Source organism: Callorhinus ursinus, unplaced genomic scaffold, assembly GCF_003265705.2.
Source record: "Callorhinus ursinus isolate GAN/ISIS: 27379988/994484 unplaced genomic scaffold, GSC_fseal_2.0 scaffold2, whole genome shotgun sequence".
NCBI lineage: Eukaryota > Metazoa > Chordata > Mammalia > Carnivora > Otariidae > Callorhinus > Callorhinus ursinus.
In genome coordinates, this window is record NW_027397064.1 from 19,731,223 (window position 1) to 19,755,378 (window position 24,156).

General features: G+C 39.6%; 1 protein-coding gene across 2 annotated transcripts in view; it reads left to right on the plus strand.

The window, feature by feature from the left end:
* Positions 1–23,344, plus strand: part of PECR (peroxisomal trans-2-enoyl-CoA reductase) — a 31,072-nt gene extending 7,728 nt beyond the window's left edge. The window contains exons 4-8 of one of the 2 annotated variants that reach the window (XM_025891947.2): positions 43–124; positions 5,074–5,170; positions 6,373–6,483; positions 18,863–18,974; positions 22,479–23,344. In XM_025891947.2, coding sequence (XP_025747732.1) covers positions 43–124; positions 5,074–5,170; positions 6,373–6,483; positions 18,863–18,974; positions 22,479–22,564 — 488 coding nt within the window. In that variant the 3' untranslated portion in view covers positions 22,565–23,344. The remainder of the gene's footprint in view (positions 1–42; positions 125–5,073; positions 5,171–6,372; positions 6,484–18,862; positions 18,975–22,478) is intronic. The other variant, XM_025891954.2, reaches the window with a different exon arrangement.
* The last annotated feature ends 812 nt before the right edge of the window (positions 23,345–24,156 follow it).

Sequence of the window (24,156 nt, forward strand, 5' to 3'; positions counted from 1 at the left end):
TGTCACTATTTCATATGATTGTCATTGGTCTGTTTCCTACAGTTTACAACTCCTGGATGAAAGAGCATGGAGGATCTATTGTCAATATTATTATCCTTACTAGAAATGGATTTCCAGGATTTGTGTAAGCATACTTAATGTATATGTATTTTTTCCTTTGTCTTTGGGTTTTGTCCTCTGAATAGGGGGGAGTAGGGTGGAGAAAATTTCATAAGTCACAATCCTTAATCCTGTAATGAGTTTCGATCTCAATATTTAGCATTGCCCTTTATTTGAACTTTAAAAATGTACGTCTAAAACATTACCATGCATAATAGGCTTTCCAGATTTACCAAGAAAATAAAACAAGAGGCCGTGTTAATTTTTTATTGTAAGTCTGTCCCAAATATTGCATGGGGCATATTTACGCTAAAATTTTTTTATTGTTGTTTATCTGAAATTCAAGTTTAACTGAATGTCCTATATTTTATCCAGTAACCCTAATCCAGATGTCACTAAACTGGTCATCATTGTCTGGAGAGATCTTTTTTGTTAACATGTGGAAATGAAACGAATTTAGATTAATTTAGATTTGAATACTGTGAATATACCTCTTCAATTTTAGACAGAACTGCTAAATTGTTACTCCATAATGGAGTTTGACATATTTGACTCTTATTCTGATTTTGGTAAATTTTTATGTTGGAAATAGATTAAAAAAAAAGTCAGTCAGTGAACTAATTTAGCCTACTGGCTCAGTAGATTCTTTAGTAATAATCTAAAAGAACAAAGAAAAACAGTGTGCCAGGAAGCTACTTGAAAACCACACGTTTAGCTGTTAAAAAGTCTGATTTACAAAAAATTCTTTTTGCTGATTTCTTTCATATCTTTTATAAGTTCTGATTCCTTCCCCTTTTTTATTAAAATTTTTTAAAAATTTTCCAACATAGAATATTTCTTCTTATGAAATAGACCTATCTTAGCATTATAAAAACAAAGCATGCTAGTTTTTACATATATATAAAACTGTATAAGGTACAAAGTTGAGTGCTCTATACCTTCTCATCCCAGAGATAACCTGTTAACCAAGTAAGACAGTGACCTGAATTCCTTTATTAGTAATATGTAATCTGTAACCTGCAGGGTGATATTTTGGCACTGCATGAATATCCTGTTTGCCATTGTGATTTTGCAAACATTGTTGATTCTTACCTGAATCACTTATTACATTAGGGTGAGAAGATGTTGATTTTTCTGGTTTCATAATTGCTTCTGTATTTATTAGCTGATATTCTTCCATAAAAAGACTTTTCTGCAAAAATTTCCTTCTTTATATATTTATTATCATTATTATTATTAAATTTTTTGGTATACCACTATTATGGACTTACAGATTTCATATTCCTCTTTTCAAGTGCATGTAATAGCTCAAACTTAATAGAGATTTGTATTGTTTCTACATTTTGCATTACAAATAATTCTGCAGTGAATAACACTGTACATATTTCATATTTGTAGAGTTGTATCTTCAGGGTAGATCCTGGAAGTGCGATTGCTAGGTGAAGGTGAAGGGTAAATGCATACTTTTAGGTATTTTCCAACCAGCAAAGTATGAGAGTACGTGTTCCCCAGAGCCTGACCCAAAATGTGTGTTGTCAACTTCTGGACAACTCCGATGGTCAAGAAATGGTATTCTCAGTGGAGCATCTTTTGATTTGTTGAAAGGCTATCTGGATATCTTGTGTGTATGTTTGAGTTGTATTGCTGTCTTGGCACATTTTTCTTAATGTTGTCTGAGGCTAGTCTATTTTTCATTACATCTGTGCAGGGGGGTTTGGTATGAGCTGCTGATCTTTTGGGTCACTGTCAATAATTATGAAGGCCGGAGCATCTGGGTGGCTCAGTCGGTTAAGCGTCTGCCTTGGGCTCAGGTCATGATCCCAGGGTCTTGGGATCGAGCCCTACATCGGGCTTGCTGCTCAGTGGAGAGCCTGTTTCTCCCTCTTCCTCTGCCTGTCGCTCTGCCTATCTGTGCTCATTCTCTATGTCTCTGTCAAATAAATAAATAAACTCTTAAAAAAAATAATTATGAGGGCAAAAGATAGGTCAAAAAAGCAACTCACGTCTCCCATGGACAGTTTGTAACTCAAATGCCATCAGTGGGTGAATGACTAAACACACTGTGGTATATCTATATAACAGACTACTACTTGGAAATAAGACATAATGAATTATTAACTCATGTAACAACATGGATGAATCTCAAAGTAATTATTCTGAGTGAAAAAGGCCTGATGAATAAGAGCGTATATTGTATGATTTTATGTGTTTAAGTTGTAGACGCATTGAAAACATTGGTTAGTGCTATATTCACTGAAGAGTTGTGCATCCTTCTGCCTCCTGTTTATAAATTAGAGGAAGAAAATGAAGCAGTGTGACAGCCTTCAAGACAGTTTATCACTCATAATCTGTTCCTGCACAGATTGTAAGAGATTTTAAATCATGTCTGATACAGAAATAAGGCCTTAGTACTTAAGGAAATTGGTCATTGAAAGAACAGTTGTGAGACTTGTCATGGAAATGGTAACATATAATCTCAGTCAACTCACAGTTCAAATGTCAGTCCTTCTGGGCTTTTCCTTTAGAAGAAGAGTGACTGGAACAGCACTTCATGTGACCTAGTCATCAACCCAAAGCTGGATTGTCTAGCATCTATTCTGTTCCGATGGGAACCACTTTCCCTTTCTGGAAAGGGAGTCTTTACAAACCCCGTTGGTCCATTCAGGCTTCTCATCCACCTGGACCATCCAGGAATGCCCTTCAGAACAAAGTACTAGATAAGCTGTAAGTCTCTGGATTTGGATGAACTCTTTGCTTTTTTCTTCACAAATGTCACAGTTTTTTGGGGGGTGGTTATTATATTGTTGTTATTGTTGTTTTTTATCCTCAGAGATCAGCTGATTAGGATATGCTGTTTTGGGATCCAGAGGAACTTCTTTCAGTTCTCGAATAACTTTATACAGAGCTGAATACCATGGAGGAAGACTGCATCCTTCTTTCCTTAACTGGAAAGGATGGAGAGCAGGGGCCTCAGGCTCTCACACCTGTTGCAGATGCTCTTGACCTTCACCAGCAATTTCACTTCTGACATCACACCCTTCTCCGTCACCTTCTCTGGTAGATCTTTGAGTATGGAAATGTAGTCTGAACATGCTGTTATGTTTGCATTAAGTTTCTGCTGAATGTCCTTCTCTTCAGCTGTGAAGCTTGAGAAAACTATGTAGGGGAGGAAAAAGAATTTTCCCTCTACCCTTCTGAGCTCTTAGTTGAGACCCGTGTAATAAAAGAAGTTAACAAGACCATAACAGACAACTTTATTCATATGTATACATCATGTATATGTGGGAGAAACCCAGGGGAAAATAAGTAGCTTCCCTGAGTGGCTTAGAACTCAGACTGAACCACTATCTTAGTAAGGAAAGGGAGGAGAGATGGAGGCCTCATAGAAGAGAGTAAATGATTTTTAGGAAAGATGCATGGGCCCCTTGGAAGAATAGATGGGAAGTATGGTAGTTTGTGACAGAGTGTTTCTGGGTTGTGGTGTCAACTTCTAGTCTTTATACTTGTGACCAGAGGCAATCTTCCCTGGTTGATGAAACCCTTGGGGAGGGGATTTATGGTAATTGAGTTCCTTTTGGTGGAACCCAGTCTATCTTTAGGCAGATAAGGGGAGTTCAGAGAAAGCTTCTCCCTGCATTTGCTATTTTCAAGTGTATACAGCTCAAAATAGTATATCAAAACAGCATATTTTGGGTGGCATGTCCTGAGCTCCTACTATCATATTTTGGAGTGGCATATTCTGTTGCTCTTCATCTGCCTCTTGCTCATGTTCAACAAATTGGTCCAGATGCCGAAATTCAGTAATTTCTGTCTCTGGTTTTCCACTGCTGTCTCTCAGTTCTAGTGGCTTTCTCTCTTGGGTGGTTACCAGTTTCTGAACGTCTGCCACTTGCTTCTTCAGGGGCTCAACATACTGCTGAGCCTTTTCCTATGATGAGAGGCAGGACCTCATGTGGTGGCCCTGGTGATCAGGGCACTGAGTGCAAGGGGACAAACACCTCTAGGTCCTCCTCACAGAAAAGGGTCAGGGCTTGATTGTGCTTCTACATAAGCATGTCTGTTCCTGCCCCTTCCTCTTGCTCCTTGTGTTGTGGAGAAGCCTGGCAATTTCCATTATCCTTCCCAGCTGAATGTTGCTTTGGGACCCCTCTTAGCATTGGTGGCAGTAGGCAGGGCAAGGGAACGTGTCCTGTAGATCAACCCAGGACTGCTGGATGCAGTAGCAACAGAAGTTGTGGCCACATCTGATGGTGATGGAGTTACTTGGGTAATTCTGACAAAATAGTTGGCTTCTGCCTGGAGTCCCACCAGGGTTGCTGCAGCCAACACTGGGACAGAGATGGGTTTTCTTTAAGAAGGTTGGACTCTGTAGGTCTTCTCTAGTGAGTGGTGGATATGACCCCAGATCGCACATACTTGGTGCCAACGACCTTATAATTAGAAATTCTAAGCCACAGTGTATCTGTACCTTGTGCATAAGACCCCCTCTAGATGCAGACCTAACTATTTTGAACTTATCTGGAAATGTATTAAAATTTACTTCAACTTTGGTGTGTCTAGAAATTCTATTGATACTATTTTTAGCCCAATATATAAATTTCTTATCTTTTATCATCTAAAATTGATTTAAAAAATAACCACACTTATAACCCTCAAAATTACCAACTTCTTACTTTTTCTACATAATAAAAGATCTTCAAAATATTTCTCTTATGGTCATGGTGTTTGGAGGGTCTTATGTGTGCCTGTAATGTAAGGTTTGTTTGACTATCAGAGAGCTGTGTTTTTGTGTTTTGGCTTTAACATTGAAGGACCCACTTCTTTCCCACTGTTCAGACAAGGACTCCAAAAGACAGACTCAACAAGAATATGTCTGTGGGGGTCTGACAGGTCACTGACATACCTGTCAGTTTAGTTAACAAGAGAAACATTCAGTGGAAGCTGATTGTAATTTTTATGTTTTGTCTTTTAAAGGCATAGTGGAGCTGCCAGAGCAGGGGTTTACAACCTCACCAAATCCTTAGCTGTGGAATGGGCCAGCAGTGGAGTAAGGATCAACTGTGTTGCCCCTGTAAGTAACTGTTCCGTATGAAAGCTGTTGACAAATTGTGCTTTTCTGATTCCATTTGTATTGTCGATGGAGGTATTTGTTAATATGCATGCATACTAAAAAAGATTGGCTTTTAAAAATAGATAAAATTGGAAAGAAGTATGCTTTGATTTACAACTAGACTGTCAAGAAGGTTACATTAAGCCAATGATTATCAATCTTGACAATATATTAGAATTATCGATGAAATGTTTAAAAAATATTGATATGTAAGCTTGACTCTAAACTATGGAGTCTAGATGTTGCTATTTTTTTAAAAGCCACCCAGGAAATTCAAATGCACAGTGAAGATTGAGAACCACTGCTTTACAGAATGAATATTTGCCAGATTATTTTGTTATTTCTTGGTGTATCATTAATGCTTCATTAGGAGAGAGAGAAAAAAACTAAGGTCTAATTCCAAGTTAAAGATTGATTAGAAGTGAAGAGAAAATGTCTTGGCAACATACTTGAAAGCTAGTAAAAGCTAAATAAAAGAATTCCCAAACAATTAAAATTTTAGTTTATTTATATTGGATTCAAATATTTTATCTGTGATTTCACCATAATGAAAACATTGCATTTTCTAAGTCTCACGGAACCACAGCCCAGGCTTCTGTCATAAAGCAGAGAAACCTGGTGGAAGATAGAATAGACTCCCCTATTCCCCTTTTCCTACTTAAGTGCCCCTCTGATCTATCCATTTAATTATGTTTTTGGAAAACACATATTTTCAGGAAAAATGTAGGGCTTGGCTGGCTATTAAGAGAGAAGGGGTGACAAAATGAGCATTCAGAGAATCCATTTGTAATCATGTTTGAGGATATTGAGAAAAATTAATATTAGAAATGTTGACTTTTCGGGGCATCTGGGTAGCTCAGTCATTAAGCGTCTGCCTTTGGCTCTGGTCATGATCCCAGGATCCTGGGATTGAGCCCCGCGTTGGGCTCCCTGTTCAGCAGGAAGCCTGCTTCTCCCTCTCCCACTCCCTCTGCTTGTGTTCCCTCTCTCGCTGTGTCTCTCTCTGTCAAATAAATAAAATCTTTAAGAAAAAAAAATGTTGACTTTTCTAATTAAACTTAACCCACTTTTTGGCATTGGTCAATGACTGCCTTGATGTCTTTGTCATTTTAAAATTTAGTTTTATGTACTTTATTTTGTTCTTTTTTTATTCTTAAACTTAGGGAGTTATTTATTCCCCAACTGCTATTGACAACTATGGTCCTTTGGCAAAAGACTTATTTGGAAATTTCTTTATGAGAATCCCAGCGAAGCGAATTGGAGTTCCTGAGGAGGTAATGTATATTTCTAACATTGATTCCAGTTGCTTTCATTTGTACTTTGGAAAATTGGAACATTTGGTATCCTTTTTACACAATCTGGTTGGCTGATAGAGATGAGCGCTCCCATTGCCACCAGCCCATGCACCCTGCACTTTCTGGCTCTGTGCCTTATACACTCAGAGCAGTCTTTATCCAGAACTGAATGCAGTGTGAATTAAGAACAGCATGGTTTTATTTCACTGCACTTTTCAGCTATGTTATCTTATCACATGGCCTTTGCTGGTACACAGGACCCTAAGCCAAATCAGGTGATGATGGCTATGTGAAGTTCCATACTTGATTTCTGTAAGGTGGCCAGATTTAAGTATGTAGAAATCAGTAGCTTTCTTAAAGGCCAGCAATATCAGTCTTAAAATACAATGAAAAAAGGATATCTTTTCTACAATACTAATAAAAATGGAAATACCTGGCATAAACTTAGCTCTGAACGACAAGAAATTTATTCCTGAAGCACAGAAAAAAAGAATAAGTAGAAACATGTCATATTCCTCAATGGAGAGAATCTATTTTATTAAAATCAAGTTTCCCTTTGTTTGATGACAGAGGGTAGCTACACTTGTACTGAGCATAGCATAACATAGAGTTGTGAGATATTATGTTGTACACTTGAAACTAATGTAGTATTGTATGTCAACTGTACTTTAATAAAAAAATAAAAAATAAAAATAAATAATACCATGTTTCCCTAAACTAATGCATACATTTAGTATAGTTTGGGAATTAAACACACTGATTCTAAAGTTTGTCTAGAAAAATATTAATGCAAAAACAGTCAAAAAATGTTTTGAAAAAGAATAATTGGGGGGGGTTGACCTTCCCAATATCAAAATACATTATAATGCTATACTTATTTAGGATATCTGGTGTTGGCACTGAAATAGAATAAATTTAGTGGAACAAGATGCAGTTCTATATCAGTACCATGTATACATGAGGAGTTTAATAGGATAAAATCAGCATTTCAAATCTGTGAGGAAAGGATTGGCCATTTAGCATAAGTCTTATGGCAATTAGCTATTTAATTAGAAATAAATTAGGCCTCCTATCTCATGCCACATACAAAATAATTTTCTGATATATTAAAGTGCTAAATGTAAAGGCAAAACCATAAAACTCTTAAAAGAAAATGTTTTCTAATTTCTAAACTAGCTTTCATTGGCATTTTGATGTCTTTCCAGAAGTTTACTAGGCATACCCCAAAAGACCCGTATTTACTGACCTTTTTACAAATTGGGATTCTACTCAGTGTGCTATTCTGCAACATGCTATGGATATACCATGATACATTTCATTAGATTCCACTGTTGCACATTTAGATTCCATTTATATTTTCAATATTGTGGTAATTCTGCAGTGAAATCCCTGAACACAGACGTGCACTCTTGTGTCAGGGGTAACTTTCTAGAATTCTTGAAGTAAAATAGTTTTGCATATTAAGTTTTTTGGAAGATACTGTTAAATCAGACATTTGATGGACCATTTTAAGCAAGGTGTTTGGATTTCTATTCTGAAAACTGAGAAGGGTTTTAAAAGATTTTAATCAAGGGGATGATATGATTAAATTTTTATTTTGGACAGAACACTCCCTTTGTTTATGTAAACTATATTATCTCTCTTTTTTTTTAAAGATTTTATTTATTTATTTGAAAGAGAGAGAGCGCAAGCAGGGGAGCGGCAGGCAGAGAGAGAGGGAGAAGCAGGCTCACCGAGCAGGAAGCCTGACTTGGGGCGCGATCTCAGCCTTGACCCTCATGACGTGAGCCAAAGGCAGACGCTTAATGACTGAGCCACCCAGGCGCCTCCCCCCTTTTTTTAAAGATTTTATTTATTTATTTGAAAGAGAGAGAGAGTATATTATCTCTATTTACTGTATAGAAATCAAAATTGAGAAGTTTAAGAAATAGTTATCAGTTCATTTAAAATAATAGTAAAAAGGCATTACATGTTAACATAAATAACATTTTGAATGAAAAATTGCTGTGCTTTAAAAAGCAAGAGAAAACCATTTTTGCATTTGCTTTACACTTTCCTAAATCTCAAATGGATGACTTAACAGAATACAGCTGGATGCTCACCTCTGTGTCTGCATTCCATATACTGCTGTATGTTGTTTTGTTTAAAGCATATGAAGAAATCCAGGTTCATGTACATGCACAGTTGGAAAAGGGAGGAACATTTTAACAGTCTTTTTAGATAATTGGGGATGATATTCTTTGATATTTGACAAGTGGCTGTTTCGTAAAGATAGGTTGCAATGTGGATTGATCTCAAACCATGTCAGTGAATCTGTTGTACTCTGTTACATTAAAATCCACTGGTCTAGGGCACCTGGGTGACCCAGTTTGTTGGGCGACTGCCTTTGGCTCAGGTCATGATCCTGGAGTCCTGGGATCGAATCCCACTTCAGGCTCCCTGCTTTGCGGGGAGTCTGCTTCTCCCTCTGACCCTCTCCCCTCTCATGCTCTGTCTCTCTCATTCTCTCTCTCTGTCAAATAAATAAATAAAATCTTAAAAAATAAAATAAAATCCACTGGTCTTTCTTGCACTTTGACTGCATCTTTCACCCACAGATGATTTTGTGACATAGTTATTGTTCTTTTGGGAATCACTTGTCCACTGAGTTATGGAAATCTTCTAGATGTTGACACACAGTCCATTATACAATATCAAAAGATCACATTTGTGGCCAACAGGCACATGAAAAAGTGCTCAACGTCACTCGGCATCAGGGAAATCCAAATCAAAACCTCAATGAGATACCACCTCACACCCGTCAGAATGGCTAAAATTAACAAGTCAGGGAACGACAGATGTTGGCGGGGATGTGGAGAAAGGGGAACCCTCCTACACTGTTGGTGGGAATGCAAGCTGGTGCAACCCCTCTGGAAAACAGTATGGAGGTTCCTCAAACAGTTGAAATTAGAGCTACCGTTCGATCCAGCAATTGCACTACTGGGTATTTACCCCAAAGATACAAATGTAGGGACCCGAAGGGGTACGTGTACCCCAATGTTTATAGCAGCAATGTCCACAATAGCCAAACTGTGGAAAGAGCCAAGATGCCCATCGACAGATGAATGGATAAAGAAGATGTGGTATATATACACAATGGAATATTATGCAGCCATCAAAAGGAATGAGATCTTGCCATTTGCAACGACGTGGATGGACCTCGAGGGTGTTATGCTGAGTGAAATAAGTCAATCAGAGAAAGACATGTATCACATGACCTCACTGATATGAGGAATTCTTAATCTCAGGAAACAAACTGAGTGTTACTGGAGTGGTTGGGGGTGGGAGGGATGGGGTGGCTGGGTGATAGACATTGGGGAGGGTATGTGCTACGGTGAGCGCTGTGAATTTTGCAAGACTGTTGAATCACAGATCTGTACTTCTGAAACAAATAACGCAACATATTTTAAGAAAAAAGGAAAAGAAGAAGATAACAGGAGAGGAAGAAAAGAGGAGTATGTCAGAGGGGGAGACGAACCATGAGAGATGATGGACTCTGAAAAACAAACTGAGGGTTCTAGAGGGTAGGGGGGTGGGGGGATGGGTTAGCCTGGTGATGGGTATTGAGGAGGGCACGTTCTGCATGGAGCACTGGGTGTTATGAACAAACAATGAATCATGGAACACTGCATCAAAAACTAATGATGTAATATATGGGGATTAACATAACAATAAAAAAATTAAAAAAAAAAAAAAAGATCACATTTGTGAGGAGTCCAAGATGGTGAGAAGTAGGAGACCTTAGTTTGTCTGGTCCCTTAGGAATTCAGCTAGATAGCTATCAAATCATTCTGAGCACCTGCGGACTAAACCGGAGATCTAAGAGAAGAATTGCTAGATCCTACAAATAGAAAAGCGACCACTTTCTGCAAGAATGACAAGATGGAAAAACTCACCCCAAAAGAGAGAATAAGAGGCAGTACTGACTGTCAGGAACCTAATCAGTATGGATATAATAAGTAAGATGCTGGGACTAGAGTTCAAAATAACGATTATACTGGCTGGGCTTGAAAAAAGCAGAGAATCCCTTTCTGGAGAAATAAGAGAACTAAAATCTAATCAAGTTGAAATAAAAAAAGGCTATTTAATTAAAAATGTAGGCTCTAACTGCTAGGATAAATGAGGCAGAAGAGAGAACTAGTGATATAGAAGACAAAATGATAGAGAATAAAGAAGCAGGGGAAAAGAGAGATAAACAACTACTGGATCATGTGGGGAGAATTCGAGAGGTAAGTAATACCATAAAGCAAAACAATATTAGAATAATTGGGATCCCAGGAGAAGAGGAAAGAGAGAAGGGGGCAGAAGGTATACTGGAGCAAATTATAGCTGAGAATTTCCTAATCTGGGGAAGGAAACAGGCATTCAAGTCCAGGAAGCGCAGGGAAACCCCCTCAAAATCAATAAAAATAGGTCAACAACTCAACATATAACAGTGAATCTTGCAAATCTCAGAGACAAAAAAAAATCCTGAAAGGAGCTCAGGACAAGAGGTCCATGACCTATAAGGGTAGAAACATGAGACTAGCAGCAGACCTATCCACAGAGACGGGGCAGGCGAGAAAGGACTGGCATGATATATTCTGGGTGCTAAATGAGAAAAATATGCAGCCAAGAATATTTTATCCAGCAAGGCTGTCATTCAAAATAGGAGAGAAAAAAGGCTTCCAGGACAAACAGAAACTAAAAGACTTTGTGATCATTAAACCAGCCCTTTATGATATATTAAAGGGGATCGTTTAAGCGGAGAGAGAGCCAAAAGTAACATAGACCAGAAAGGAACAGAGTCAATATACAGAAACAGTGACTTTACAGGTAATAGAGTGGCACTAAATTCATATCCTTCCATGGTTACTCTGAATGTAAATGGGCTAAATGCCCTAATCAGAAGACACAGGGTATCCGATCGGATAAAAAAGCAAGACCTGCTCATATGATATTTGGTCATTTTAGAGAGTCATTTTAGACCTAAGGACACCTCCAGATTGAAAGTGAGCGGGTGGAAAGCCATTTATCATGCTAGTGGACATCAAAAGAAAGCTGAGGTAGCAATCCTTATGTTAGACAAATTAGATTTTATTTTATTTTTTTAAAGATTCTATTTATTTGAGAGAGAGAGAATGAGAAACAGAGCATGAGAGGGAAGAGGGTCAGAGGGAGAAGCAGACCCCCCACTGAGCAGGGAGCCCGATGTGGGACTCGATCCCGGGACTCCAGGATCATGACCTGAGCCGAAGGCAGTCGCTTAACCAACTGAGCCACCCAGGCACCCGACAAATTAGATTTTAAACTAAAGACTGTAATAAAAGATGAGGAAGGACACTATATCATAATTAAAGGGTCTATCCAACAGCTGATAGAGATGAGCACTCCCATTGCCACCAGCCCATGCCCCCTGCACTTTCTGGCTCTGTGCCTTATACACTCAGAGCAGTCTTTATCCAGAACTGAATGCAAGAAGATCTAACAATTATAAATATTTATGCCCCTAACATGGGAGCAGCCAATTACATAAGGCAATTAATAACAAAAGCAAAGAAACGCATTGATAATAATACAATAATAGTAAGTGTTGTTAACACTACACTCACAGCAATAGACAAATCATCTAAGCAGAAGATCATCAAGGACTTTGAATGACACACTGGACCAGATGGACTTCACAGATATATTCAGAACATTCCATCCTAAAGTGAGAGTATACACATTTTTCCCAACTGCTGATGGGACATTCCCCAGAATAGATCACATACTGGGTCACAAATCAGGTCTCAACTGGTGCCAAAAGATAGGGATCATTCCATGCGTATTTTCAGACCACAATGCTTTGGAAACTAGAACTCAATCACAAGAGGAAAGTTGGAAAGAACTCAAATACATGCCCATGGAACATTCTCCAAAATAGATCACATCCTAGGTCACAAATCAGGTCTCAACCGGTACCAAAAGATTGGGATCATTCCCTGCATATTTTTGGACCACAATGCTTTAAAACTAGAACTCAATCACAAGAGGAAAGTCGGAAAGAACTCAAATACATGGAGGCTAAAGAGCATCCTACTAAAGAATGAATGGGGTCAACCAGGAAATTAAAGAAGAATTAAAAAAATTCATGGAAACAAATGAAAATGAAAACACAACTGTTCAAAACCTTTGGGATGCAGCAAAGGCGGTCCTAAGAGGAAAGTATATAGCAATACAAGCCTTTCTCAAGAAACAAGATGATGAACATGGATGCAAAAATTCTCACCAAAATACTAGCCAATAGGATCCAACAGTACATTAAAAGGATTATTCACCACAACCAAGTGGGATTTATCCCTGGGCTGCGAGTTTGGTTCAACAACCGCAAATCAATCAGTGTGATACACTACATAAATAAAAGAAAGGACAAGAACCATATGATCCTCTCAATAGATGCAGAAAAAGCATTTGACGAAGTACAACATCCTTTCTTGATTAAAACTCTTCACAGTGTAGGGATAGAGAGTACATACCTCAATATGATAAAAGTCATCTATGAAAAACCCACAGCGAATATCATTCTCAATGGGGAAAAACCTAGAGCTTTTCCCCTAAGATCAGGAACATGGCAGGGATGTCCACTATCACCACTGCTGTTCAAAATGGCACTAGAAGTCCTGGCCTCAGCAATCAGACAACAAAAAGAGATAAAATGCATCCGAATCCATAAAGAAGTAGTCAAACTTTCACTCTTTGCAGATGACATGAAACTCTATGTGGAAAACCCAAAAGACTCCACCCCAAAATTGTTAGAACTCATATAGGAATTCAGTAAAGTGGTAGGATATAAAATCAGTGCACAGAAATCAGTTGTATTTCTATACACTAACAATGAGACAGAAGAAAGAGAAATTAAGGAGTCAATCCCGTTTACAATTGTACCCCAAACCATAAGATTCCCAGGAATAAACCTAACCAAAGAGGCAAAGGATCCTACTCAGAAAACTATAGAATACTCATGAATGAAATTGAGGAAGACACAAAGAAATAGAAAAATGTTCCATGCTCATGGATTGGAGAACAAATATTGTTAAAAGGTCTTTGATACCTAGAGCAATCTACACATTTAATGCAATCCCTATCAAAATACCATCAACTTTTTTCAAAGAAATGGAACAAATAATCCTAAAATTTGTATGGAACCAGAAAAGACCCTGAATAGCCAGAGGAATGTTGAAAAAGAAAAACAAAGCCGGTGGCATCACAATCCCGGACTTAAAGCTCTATTACAAAGCTGTAATCATCAAGACAGTATGGTACTAGCACAAAACCAGACACACAGATTAATGGAACAGAATAGAGAGCCCAGAAATGGACCTTCAACTCTATGGTCAACTAATCTTTGACAAAGCAAGAAAGAATATCAAATGGAAAAAAGACAGTCTCTTCAACAAATGGTGCTGGGAAAATTGAGCAGTCAGATGCAGAAGAATGAAACTGGACCATTTCCTTACACCATATACAAAGATAAACTCAAAATGGATGAAAGACCTAAATATGAGACAGGAATCCATCAAAATCCTTGAGGAGAACACAGGCAGCAACCTCTTCAACCTCGGCCACAGCAACTTCTTGCTGGACACATCTTCAAAGGCAAGAGAATAAAAGCAAAATGAACTATTGGGACTGCATTAAGATAAAAAGCTTTCGCATAGCAAAGGAAACAATTGACAAAACTAAAAGACATCCTATAGAATGGGTGAAGATATTTGCAAATGTCTTATCAGATAAAGAGCTAGTATCCAAAATCTATAAAGAACTTAACACCCAAAAAACAAAAAATCCAGTCAAGAAATGGGCAGAAGACATGAACAGACATTTCTCCAAAGAAGATATAGAAATGGCTAACAGATGTGTGAAAAAATGCTCAACATCACTCATCATCAGGGAAATACAAATCAAAATCACAATGAGATAACCACCTCACATCCGTCAGAATGGCTAAAATTAACAACTCAGGAAACAACAGATGTTAGCGAGGATGTGGAGAAAGGGGAACCCTCCTACACTGTTGGTGGGAATATAACCTGGTGCAGCCACTCTGGAAAAGAGTATGGAGGTTCCTCAAAAAGTTAAAAATAGAACTACCCTATGATCCAGCAATTGCACTAGTATGTATTTATCCAGAGGATGCAAACATAGTGATCCGAAGGGGCACATGCACCCTAATGTTTATAGCAGCAATGTCCACGATAGCCAAACTATGGAAAGAGCCCAGATGTCCATCGACAGATGAATGGATAAAGAAATGTAGGGTATGTGGTGTGTGTGTGTGTGTGTGTGTGTGTGTGTGTGTGTGTGTGTAATATTCCATTCCAAGTAATGGAATATTACTTAGCCATCAGAAAGAATGAAATCTTGCCATTTGCAACAACGTGGATGGAATTAGAGGGTATTATGCTGAGTGAAATAAGTCAGTCAGAGAAAGATAAATACATGATCTCACTCATATGTGGAATTTAAGAAACAAAACGGAGGATCATAGGGGAAGGGAGCGAAATACAAAACAAGACGAAATCAGAGAGGGAGACAAACCATAAGAGACTCTTAACCATTTGAAACAAACAGAGGGTTGCTGAAGGAGTGGGGGAATGGGGTAACCAGGTGATGGGTATTAAGGAGGGCACGTGATGTAATGGGCATTGGGTGTTATATTGAGACTGATGAATCACTGATTTCTACCTCTGAAACTAATAATACACTGTATGTTAATTAACTGAATTTAAATAAAAGAATATAAAAATAAATAAATGGTCACATTTTTAATGTCACCACTGATCTCTTCAGAAAAATCTTGAAATGTTAGGAAACTGTCAAGCTCATGTTGACAAGCGCAAGTTTTCCGAAATTCTGCTTTTCACTTGCAAGCTCAGATCTTTTCATTGACAACAAATACAAAAACCAAAGTTGTTTTCCTCTGAAGTGACATTCTCACTTTGTTCGTTTGTGAAAAAAACTCTGCCAGGTACCCCGGTGTGAGTAACCATAGTGTGTTAGTTGTTCTTTCAAGTAACAAATGGTATTTCACAAAGAGAGTGACTAGTTCAGTTCACAACAGTTACTTCTGTATGAAGCAGAAAAGCTTGATGTGCAGTTCCCACTTCATATCACTAGATATTAAAAAGGATATTGTACCCAATGGTCAAGATCAGTATGATGAGTAATTTTTGCTGCTTCATTGAGGACATTCTAAAGTGAAACAGGCTTTCCCCCCATGTGTACTTGCTGGTGAAGAAGATAGTGACCGCTACCGTAAGGACCGCTAGTTCCGTTTCATGTTCCTGCTGTGATTTGCGCTGAGGCTCCAGCAATTTTGCCCACCATTGCTCTGGCACCGTTACTGCAAATGTCAGCACAGTGAGAAAGACAAACAAAGAGGTAGTATTATAATGAACATAGTTTTATTCTTGCAAATCACCTGGAAAGGTTTTAGGTGTGCTCAAGAGTTTTACTGACCATGCTTTGACTGTTGGAGGTGCAGCCTTCCAATAGTTGCTTGTGAAGGGAAGGAGAGAGGCTGGGAGCTTTTGTGAGATGCAGAGCAAGGGGATGCCTCTGCCTGATTGTCCTAGCATCCCTTGGTCATGTTTCCAAGATATTCTGATTACCCTGGCTAATCATCATTAGTGGGAGCACATTCACACCAGGCCATTGGCTGAACTGCTTATCAATGAGCTCACAATAAGTGACAATAAGTGACAGTCCCTGGGGTAGAGACAGGAGGGTCAGAACGTAACTGTAGTTTTTATTGTTGTTTTAAGATTTTATTTATTTATTGGAGAGAGAAAGAAGAGAGTGCGCATGAGCAGGGGGGAGTGGCAGAAGGAAGGGGGAAACAGACTCCCCACTGAGCAGGGAGCCCCATGCGGGGCTCGATCCCAGGACTCCAGGGATCAACCCACTGAGCCACCCAGGAGCCCCGTAGCTGTAGTTTTAAAAGGAATAGCCAGAGCCCGCACGATGTCCCTCAACATCTCTCGGAAAGGAATGCAGCACTTGGCAGGCCCTACTCACTTTACAAAGTTAAGAAACCAAGGGCCAAAGAGGCGCAATAACTTGTCTAAGGCTATACATGGCTCATGGTACTGCAATTCAAACCCCAGCTTGCCTATTTAAAATCCCTGTGATCTTTAATAAACAGAACTGAAAGTAAACAGATAAAAGAGGTGTTACCCACATAGAAAATGGATACAAGTTGCTAGTCTTGAATTGTGTTTACTGATTGATAAAACTATTGTGAGTGGCTTGGTTCTTCAAGTCCATCCATCAAATGGATTTCATTAAAATGAAAGTTAAGAAGACTCTATCTGAGATAGCACAATAGTGCCTAGTTAATTTGGTAATTATAAAAATTGTATTAGTTCAGTTTAGCTCCGTGTTGAGCTCCCGAAGTAAACCAGGTATCATGAATATTTATCTATCTTTTATCTAGCAGATAGTTTCAGTTCAATTCAGTATCATTTCATAGTTCCCTAGTTTGTGGGCAAAACGCTGTAGCAGGAGCTGGGCCATGCAACATCCCTTCATTTTAGGGGAAGAGATGCATAAAGATCCTTCATTCTGTAAACAATTATTAGGCGCTTATTTTATCCTAAACACGGGAGACCATCAGTCAATATTTCAAACAAAATTCAGCACAAAGTCACATTAATATTAGTCAGGCACAGTCTCCCTGAACAGAGCAGACTATGGCTCTTTCTCTTGTTCTGGAACAAGTGTGGTTTTAGGGGTTTGCAGACTTTTGTAGGTCACGGTTACTGGGATGAGAGGGTTCTTGTTCGGCTGGCATTCAGAAAGGAGCTTATTGGGGTGAGTCTTCCTGGTGCACACGGTGAGTTGTCATTGACAGGCTAATACCAGTTCTGGTAGTTACTTTCAGTCATCGCTCAGAACTGTCTGCGTTTCCTCAGGGATGGGGGATCTTTTCAACGATTAACTCTCTGTACTAGTGCTATCCAATAGAAATATCATAATCATTACATATGTAATTGTAAGCTAACCAGTAGCCACATTAAGAAAAGTAAAAAGATGAAATTAATATTGCTGTAGTAATTTAATATACAATAGATAATAGAAATAATTATATATATTATTATTAATAAGGTTTTATGCAACCCAATACATATAAAACATCATTTTACATTCTTCTATACGTTTTGCCTTCTTTCCATACCAAGTCTTCAAAATCTAGTGTGTATTTTACACTTACAGCACATCTCAGTTCTGACTAGCCGTGCAGAAGGTGGGTTGTGTCGTATGGCTAGTGCCTCTGTTTTAGTGCAGGTCTACACTAGCTTCTAGGGACACCAGGACAGACAGAAGGCTATGCCTAGCCTCCAGGGTCTCACAGCCTCAATGAGGCACAGACATGTAAGTGAACACTCTAAATGGGGCGAGGCAAGCTAGGCATGGACATAAAACTTAAGGATGCGCTCACTCTCAGGGTCGTACGAGTGCGGGGTCTGCCCCGAGAGTGAGCGCCTCCTTAAATACTGCCCCCTAAGCACCTCATTAGCCTCCCCCTAGTCTCCCTCCAGCTGGGGAGTCTCCTCAAGTAGCAGATTCTGGGGACCCAACCCCAGAGCTTTAAATTCAGAAGGTCTCAAGGAGGACCTAGGGATCTGGAGTTTCCATAAACGGACCCAAGGATGCTAATGCCAGTGTTTGGGATCTCCCTTTGAGAAAATCTGGCTGTGCCAAGAGCCTCAGAGAGTTCCTTGATATCCAGTGAAATCATTTCTCTCTCTTTGGTTTTGGGAGTAGATGTTGCTGCAGTCATCTAATTACCTCTGAATTTTTAGGGGGTGCGGTGGGATTCTGCAGCCCCTCTCGTAGAAAGCTCCTGTAGTCTCAGTTCCTGGCCTTGCAGCCTGCAGGACCACTGGCTGAATGCCAGCTTATTGTTCCATAGACACATTGACTACGTCAGGGACAAAAGCATAAAAGGCACATGATGGCGTGGAACAGTGAGTTATGGTAGGCACTGAAAGGTGTGGAAGGAACTGGGTAGTTTGTGGGAAAAATCAAGCACTGTGTTCGCCTTCAGCTTATTCACCCGTGTGTAGCTTATTTGACACGGTGTAGGCTCCTTCACATCTTGCCACACTAGTCACATTTTTTTTAATGGTGCTCAAATAGAAAAAGGCAGTTGATTGTGTTTTGTTAGGTGATGGTACACACAGACTGTAGAATGCATATTACAGTTGTATGTTTCGAGATGTGTTTTCTTGGGCAGGGAAGCAGCCCCAAATGGGGAGCATCTTTTCTGTGTGCATGTGTGTGCTTCTGTTTCCAGATCTCCCCGCTGGTCTGCTTCCTGCTGTCCCCTGCAGCTTCCTTTATTACTGGACAGTTGGTGGATGTGGACGGGGGCCAGTCTTTGTATACGCACATATTTGATGTACCAGGTGAGCCCTCAAGAAATGAGCAGTCACTAACTTTATGCCTTTTCAGGTTCAAGTTTTCAAAATTTCTTTCTTTTTTTTTTTTTTTTAAGATTTTATTTATTTGGGGCACCTGGGTGGCTCAGTCGTTGGGCTTGGGTCATGATCCCGGGGTCCTAGGATCAAGCCCCACATCTGGCTCCCTGCTCAGCGGGAAGCCTGCTTCTCCCTCCCCCACTCCCCCTGCTTGTGTTCCCTCTCTTGCTGTGTCTCTCTGTCAAATAAATAAATTCTTAAAAAAAAAAAAAAAGATTGGGGGCACCTGGGTAGCTCAGTTGGTTAAGCGACTGCCTTCGGCTCGGGTCATGATCCTGGAGTCCCGGGATCGAGTCCCACATCGGGCTCCCTGCTCAGGGGGGAGTCTCCTTCTCCCTCTGACCCTCCCCCCTCTCATGTGCTCTCTCTCTCTCTCTCAAATAAATAAATAAATAAAATCTTTAAAAAAAATTTTATTTATTTGAGAGAGAGAGAGAGAAAGAGCTCAAGCAGGGGGAGCAGCAGAGGCAGAGGGGGAAGCAGACTCCCCGCTGAGCAGGGACCCCCCCCCCCGATGCGGGGCTCGATCCCAGGACCCTGGGATCATGACCTGAGCCGAAGGCAGACGCTTAATGACTGAGCCACCCAGGCGCCCAAGTTCACAGAATTTCTTAAGCAGTTACATAAAGGATTAGGGTTTTCTCTAACAGAACATCAAAAATGTACAAAATGTTTATATTCCTGATAGGATCTTTAAAGGAAATGTTCCCAAAGAAAATATCTAAATATTTTTTATCATAGCACATAGCTTTATATATTAAAAAAAATTGCCTTGTGTGTATAGGTTGGTGGAAGTTTAAGCTTGAAAAATATTCTTAATATGAGTATATAGTAAAAGGAGGAGGCAGAAAAGAGGCAAGAGGTTGCTGTATTTTTAAGATTTAATTCCTCTTTGTTCCTCTAATAAGTGGTTTATATATCTCAGCGGAAGACTCAGACCTGTTAGGTGGGGAGGGGTGCTATGGTACTATTTTACATGATCTTTGGGATGTATATTGAGTGAAACCATATGAATTAGCTGTATTCAACCATTTTTAATATACAAAACCAGCAGTTTTATAAGGCTTAACCAAATATAGATGTTGCCCACAAATACAAAATTCAAAGGTATTTTCACTGTTGCTGAAGAGTGTGAAGTGGCTACTAGCAAATTAAAATGTGGTTGATGTAATGCATGTGTATTTCTTTCTTTTTTTCTTTAAGATTTATTTATTTATTTCAGTGAGAGAGATAGAGAATGCAGGAGGAGGGGCAGGCAGAGGGAAAGGGAGAGAGAATCTCAAGTAGACTCTGTACTGAGCATGGAGTCCGACGCAGGGCTCGATCTCATGACCCTGAGATCAGACCTGAGCTGAAACCAAGAGTCAGCTGCTAAACTGACTGCACCACCCAGGCGCCCCTGCACATGTATTTCAATTTCGTATCAGGGACCTAGGTTCACCCTGCTCTTTTGTGTACTAACAGTCTGCTCATGGCTTCAGACCTTTGCATTAATAAATGATTAGTCTGGGACTTTAATATTATTTGTTATTGCCCCCTCCCATCTAGATTTCTTTACTAATTTCTTTACTAATAACATCAATGTGGTGATGTGCAGAAGATAACCATGGTTTTAAGGCTCCTGGTTAGAAAGACAGAAATGCCTACGTGTTATGCAATACTGTTTTCAGATAGTATTTAAAGTGGCCAAGGTGGAAGGGATACTTTCTACTTCTCTCATCGGTGGTGTTGAGGGTATTTGTCGATTCTCCTTTAGAAAGGGAAAGTGACTCCAGGCAGCTGCTTCTCCAGGACTCCAGTGAAACAGTTCTCTTTTGTAATTCCAACACTGTTTGTTTTGTTTTTTAAGATTTTATTTATTTATTTTAGAGAAAGAGAGCAGGGGGAAGGCAGAGGGAGAGGGAGAATTCCAAGCAGACTCCCCGCTGACCCGGATGCAGGGCTCCATCTCACGACCCTGAGACCATGACCTGAGCCACCCAAGTACCCCAAACACTGTATTTATTAGTGTAAAGATAAGCTTTTGGTGAAATCAGCTACAGCGATTTTTCAAAGAATATACTCCTTCCCTTCCCCCGCCCCCGGAATGCCTGGGTGACTCAGTCAGTTAAGCATCTGCCTTCGGCTCAGGTCATGAACCCAGGGTCCTGGGATTGAGTCCCGCATCTGGCTCCCTGCTCAGCGAGGACCCTTCTTCTCCCTCTGCCTGCCGCTCCCCCTGCTTGTGTTCTCTCTTGCTCTCTCTCTGACAAATAAGTAAATAAAATCTTAAAAAAAAAAAAGAATATGTACACCCCCCCACCCACCCAAATAATGAGTGGGAGCACTTACTGAGCCTTTCTGTCCTGTGTTTTCTTGAAGATTGCCAGCCCTGGAGTGACAAAGCCTGGGGTGAAGCCCTGCTAGACCCTTACTAGCTGTGTGATCTTGGGAAAATTAATTTCTGTATGCTTCCATTTTCTTTTCTGTAAAGTGGGGTTACTTATGGCATTTATTGAGTAAACAGTTGGGAGCATTAAATTAGATAACAAACATTTAAAGCCCTGTATCACATAGGACGCTTTTAGCTGCAGCTCATACTTGCCTGAGCAGGAAAGGCATTTATTGGCCCGCATAACTGAACAGCAAGCCAGACTTGAATCATCTGTTCACTAGCTCATCAGGGACAATTTTTTTTTCTTTTCCCTCTGTTTTTGCTTCTGCTGTGTTGGCTTTATCTTAAGACAGACTCTTCTGGTTGCAGAACAGCTGCCTGCCACCCGAAAGCCCCATGCTTCTTTGTCCCCAGCCAGCTGGACAGAGAGAGGGGAGGGAATGACATTGTTACAGTATTTCTAGCAGAATTCTGAGACCTACTCTGTTTTGGACGAGCTGATGCGCGTGGCCGTCCTCAAGCAGTGACCAGTGGAGTGCACTGCTTGACTTAGCTCAGTTGGTGATCAAAGTGGGGCCACTTCCCCAGAACCTCAGGGATTCTCAAGTGCAGCTGGAGGCTCTTGGAAAGAGGATGAGGGACTGGATGCTGGAAAGGCAGTTATGTGTGCCCGGTACAAAGTAAGCACATGGCTTTCAAGTCATCCTGGTTCCCAAGGTAGTATGTATGCAGTGGCTGCAGTATGCCGAGCACGCTGCATAGGCCATCACATTTCATTTTTACAACTTTAGAAGGACAGATGTTGTTACCCCCCTGAAGAAAACAGGCTCAGGAGGAGGAACTTCTCCAAATTTGGAAAGGCTGGTATGTGTGGCAGGGCTGGGATTCAAAACCAGGATTTTCTCAAGACCTTTGCTAGTTGTCCTAATGATTTCTTTTTTTTTGCTGAGAAAAGAAAAGGGGTGAATTAGGGAAAATAAGAAGAGGGTCTGTTGGAAACTAAGAGGATGAAGGAGGTTAATAGATTTGCAACTGACATGAGGTTTTCCACTTACCAGATCATGACAACTGGCCTGACGGGGCAGGGGACCTTTCTGTTGTCAAACAGATGAAGGAGACTTTCAAGACTAAAGGCAAGCTCTGAGCTAAGGAAACTGGAGGTGTCTTTTGTCCCCAAATGCCTTAATATCTCAAGAACGCACTTTGGTACTTTCCAGGAGCTGATAATATGAATGGAATAATCACTTTCTGCCTTTTTAATGTTATCAACTATGCTTATGCAAAAACTGTTCTTGAAATAATGCGTGTTTAAGCCCCAAACAACACTGGTTATCCTGTAATTAAAGATTTCTCTTTTAGGAATGGGGCTTAACTTACTTTATGATTATGCCTTTTATTTCTGAGCAAGATAATTGGAAAATGAAATAATTTCAAATTAATAATAGAGGTATCATGATCTCCCAAAAGGTTTTAATATTTAATTGTAAAGGTGGGCCATAAATCTAAATTATGGCATCATGATGATTCTTAAAACTAGAGATATATAATGACTCCTATCTTATGGTAGATATCATGCTTTTGGATCCATAAAGCTTTATGGTAATTATCAATGCATGATTTGTTTTGTTCATGAAGTTAGATTTGTATAAAACCTCTTGATTCAAAAGAAAAATGAAGTTATGTGCAGTATTTCTTGGTAGTACTTGATTTGTGTCTTGATTTCCAATCTAAAGTATTCCCTTTTCTTCATGTTTCTCCCTTTGAATGCAAAACGAAATTTTTAAATTAAAAGTTATGCAAATGTATTAGGGTCCAGTATTCTGCCTTCAGTTGATTTTTTTGGGCAATGATCCTGACTTCTGAAATGTCTTTTATAAATTATGTACATTCATTTTTTTGTCTTAATTAAACCTCTTTCAATTGACTTATTCCCTCTTGAAGTCAAGTAGATATTTTCTTTTCTTTATCAGTAATTCTCAGTGCAAAGTAAAGATCTTCCTTGACTTAAGAAGGGGTTATGTCCTGATAAACCCATTGTTAGTTGATAATAGCATTAAGTCAAAAATGCATTTAATATGCAAACAATGAATCATGGAACACTACATCAAAAACTAATGATGTAATGTATGGTGATTAACATAACATAATAAAATTAAATTAAATTTAAAAAATGCATTTAATAAACCCAACTTATTGAACATCAGTAGCTTAGCCTAGTCTCCCTTAAACATGCCCAGAACACTTACATTAGCCAACAGTTGGGCAAGATCATCTCACACAAAGACTACGTTATACTAAAGTGTTGAATATCTCGTGTAATTTATTGAATACTGTGCTGAAAGTGAAAACCAGAATGGTTGTCAGTGTATCGGTTATTTTCCCTCTTGATTGTGTGGCTGATTGGGAACCATGGCTGTCTGCCATTACCCAGCATCACGAGAGAATATGTACTGCATATCACCAGCCCGGGATAAATTCAAAATTCGAAGTAGTTTCTGCTGAAAGCCTGTCACTTTCGCACCATAGTAAAGTTGAAAAACCATGTCAAATCATCGTTAAGTTGGCAACAGCTGTATGTAATTTACCATGCTCTGGGAAGGGACCCATGAATCTGCCATTTTATCAGGCTCCCACAGTGGTGGGGAGGGGTGCGGGACCAGGATGAGGCTAATGATATGCCTGGGGAGCAGCATGAAAAGAGGAGCTCACTCTTGGATTTGCCCAAGTACAGAGTCA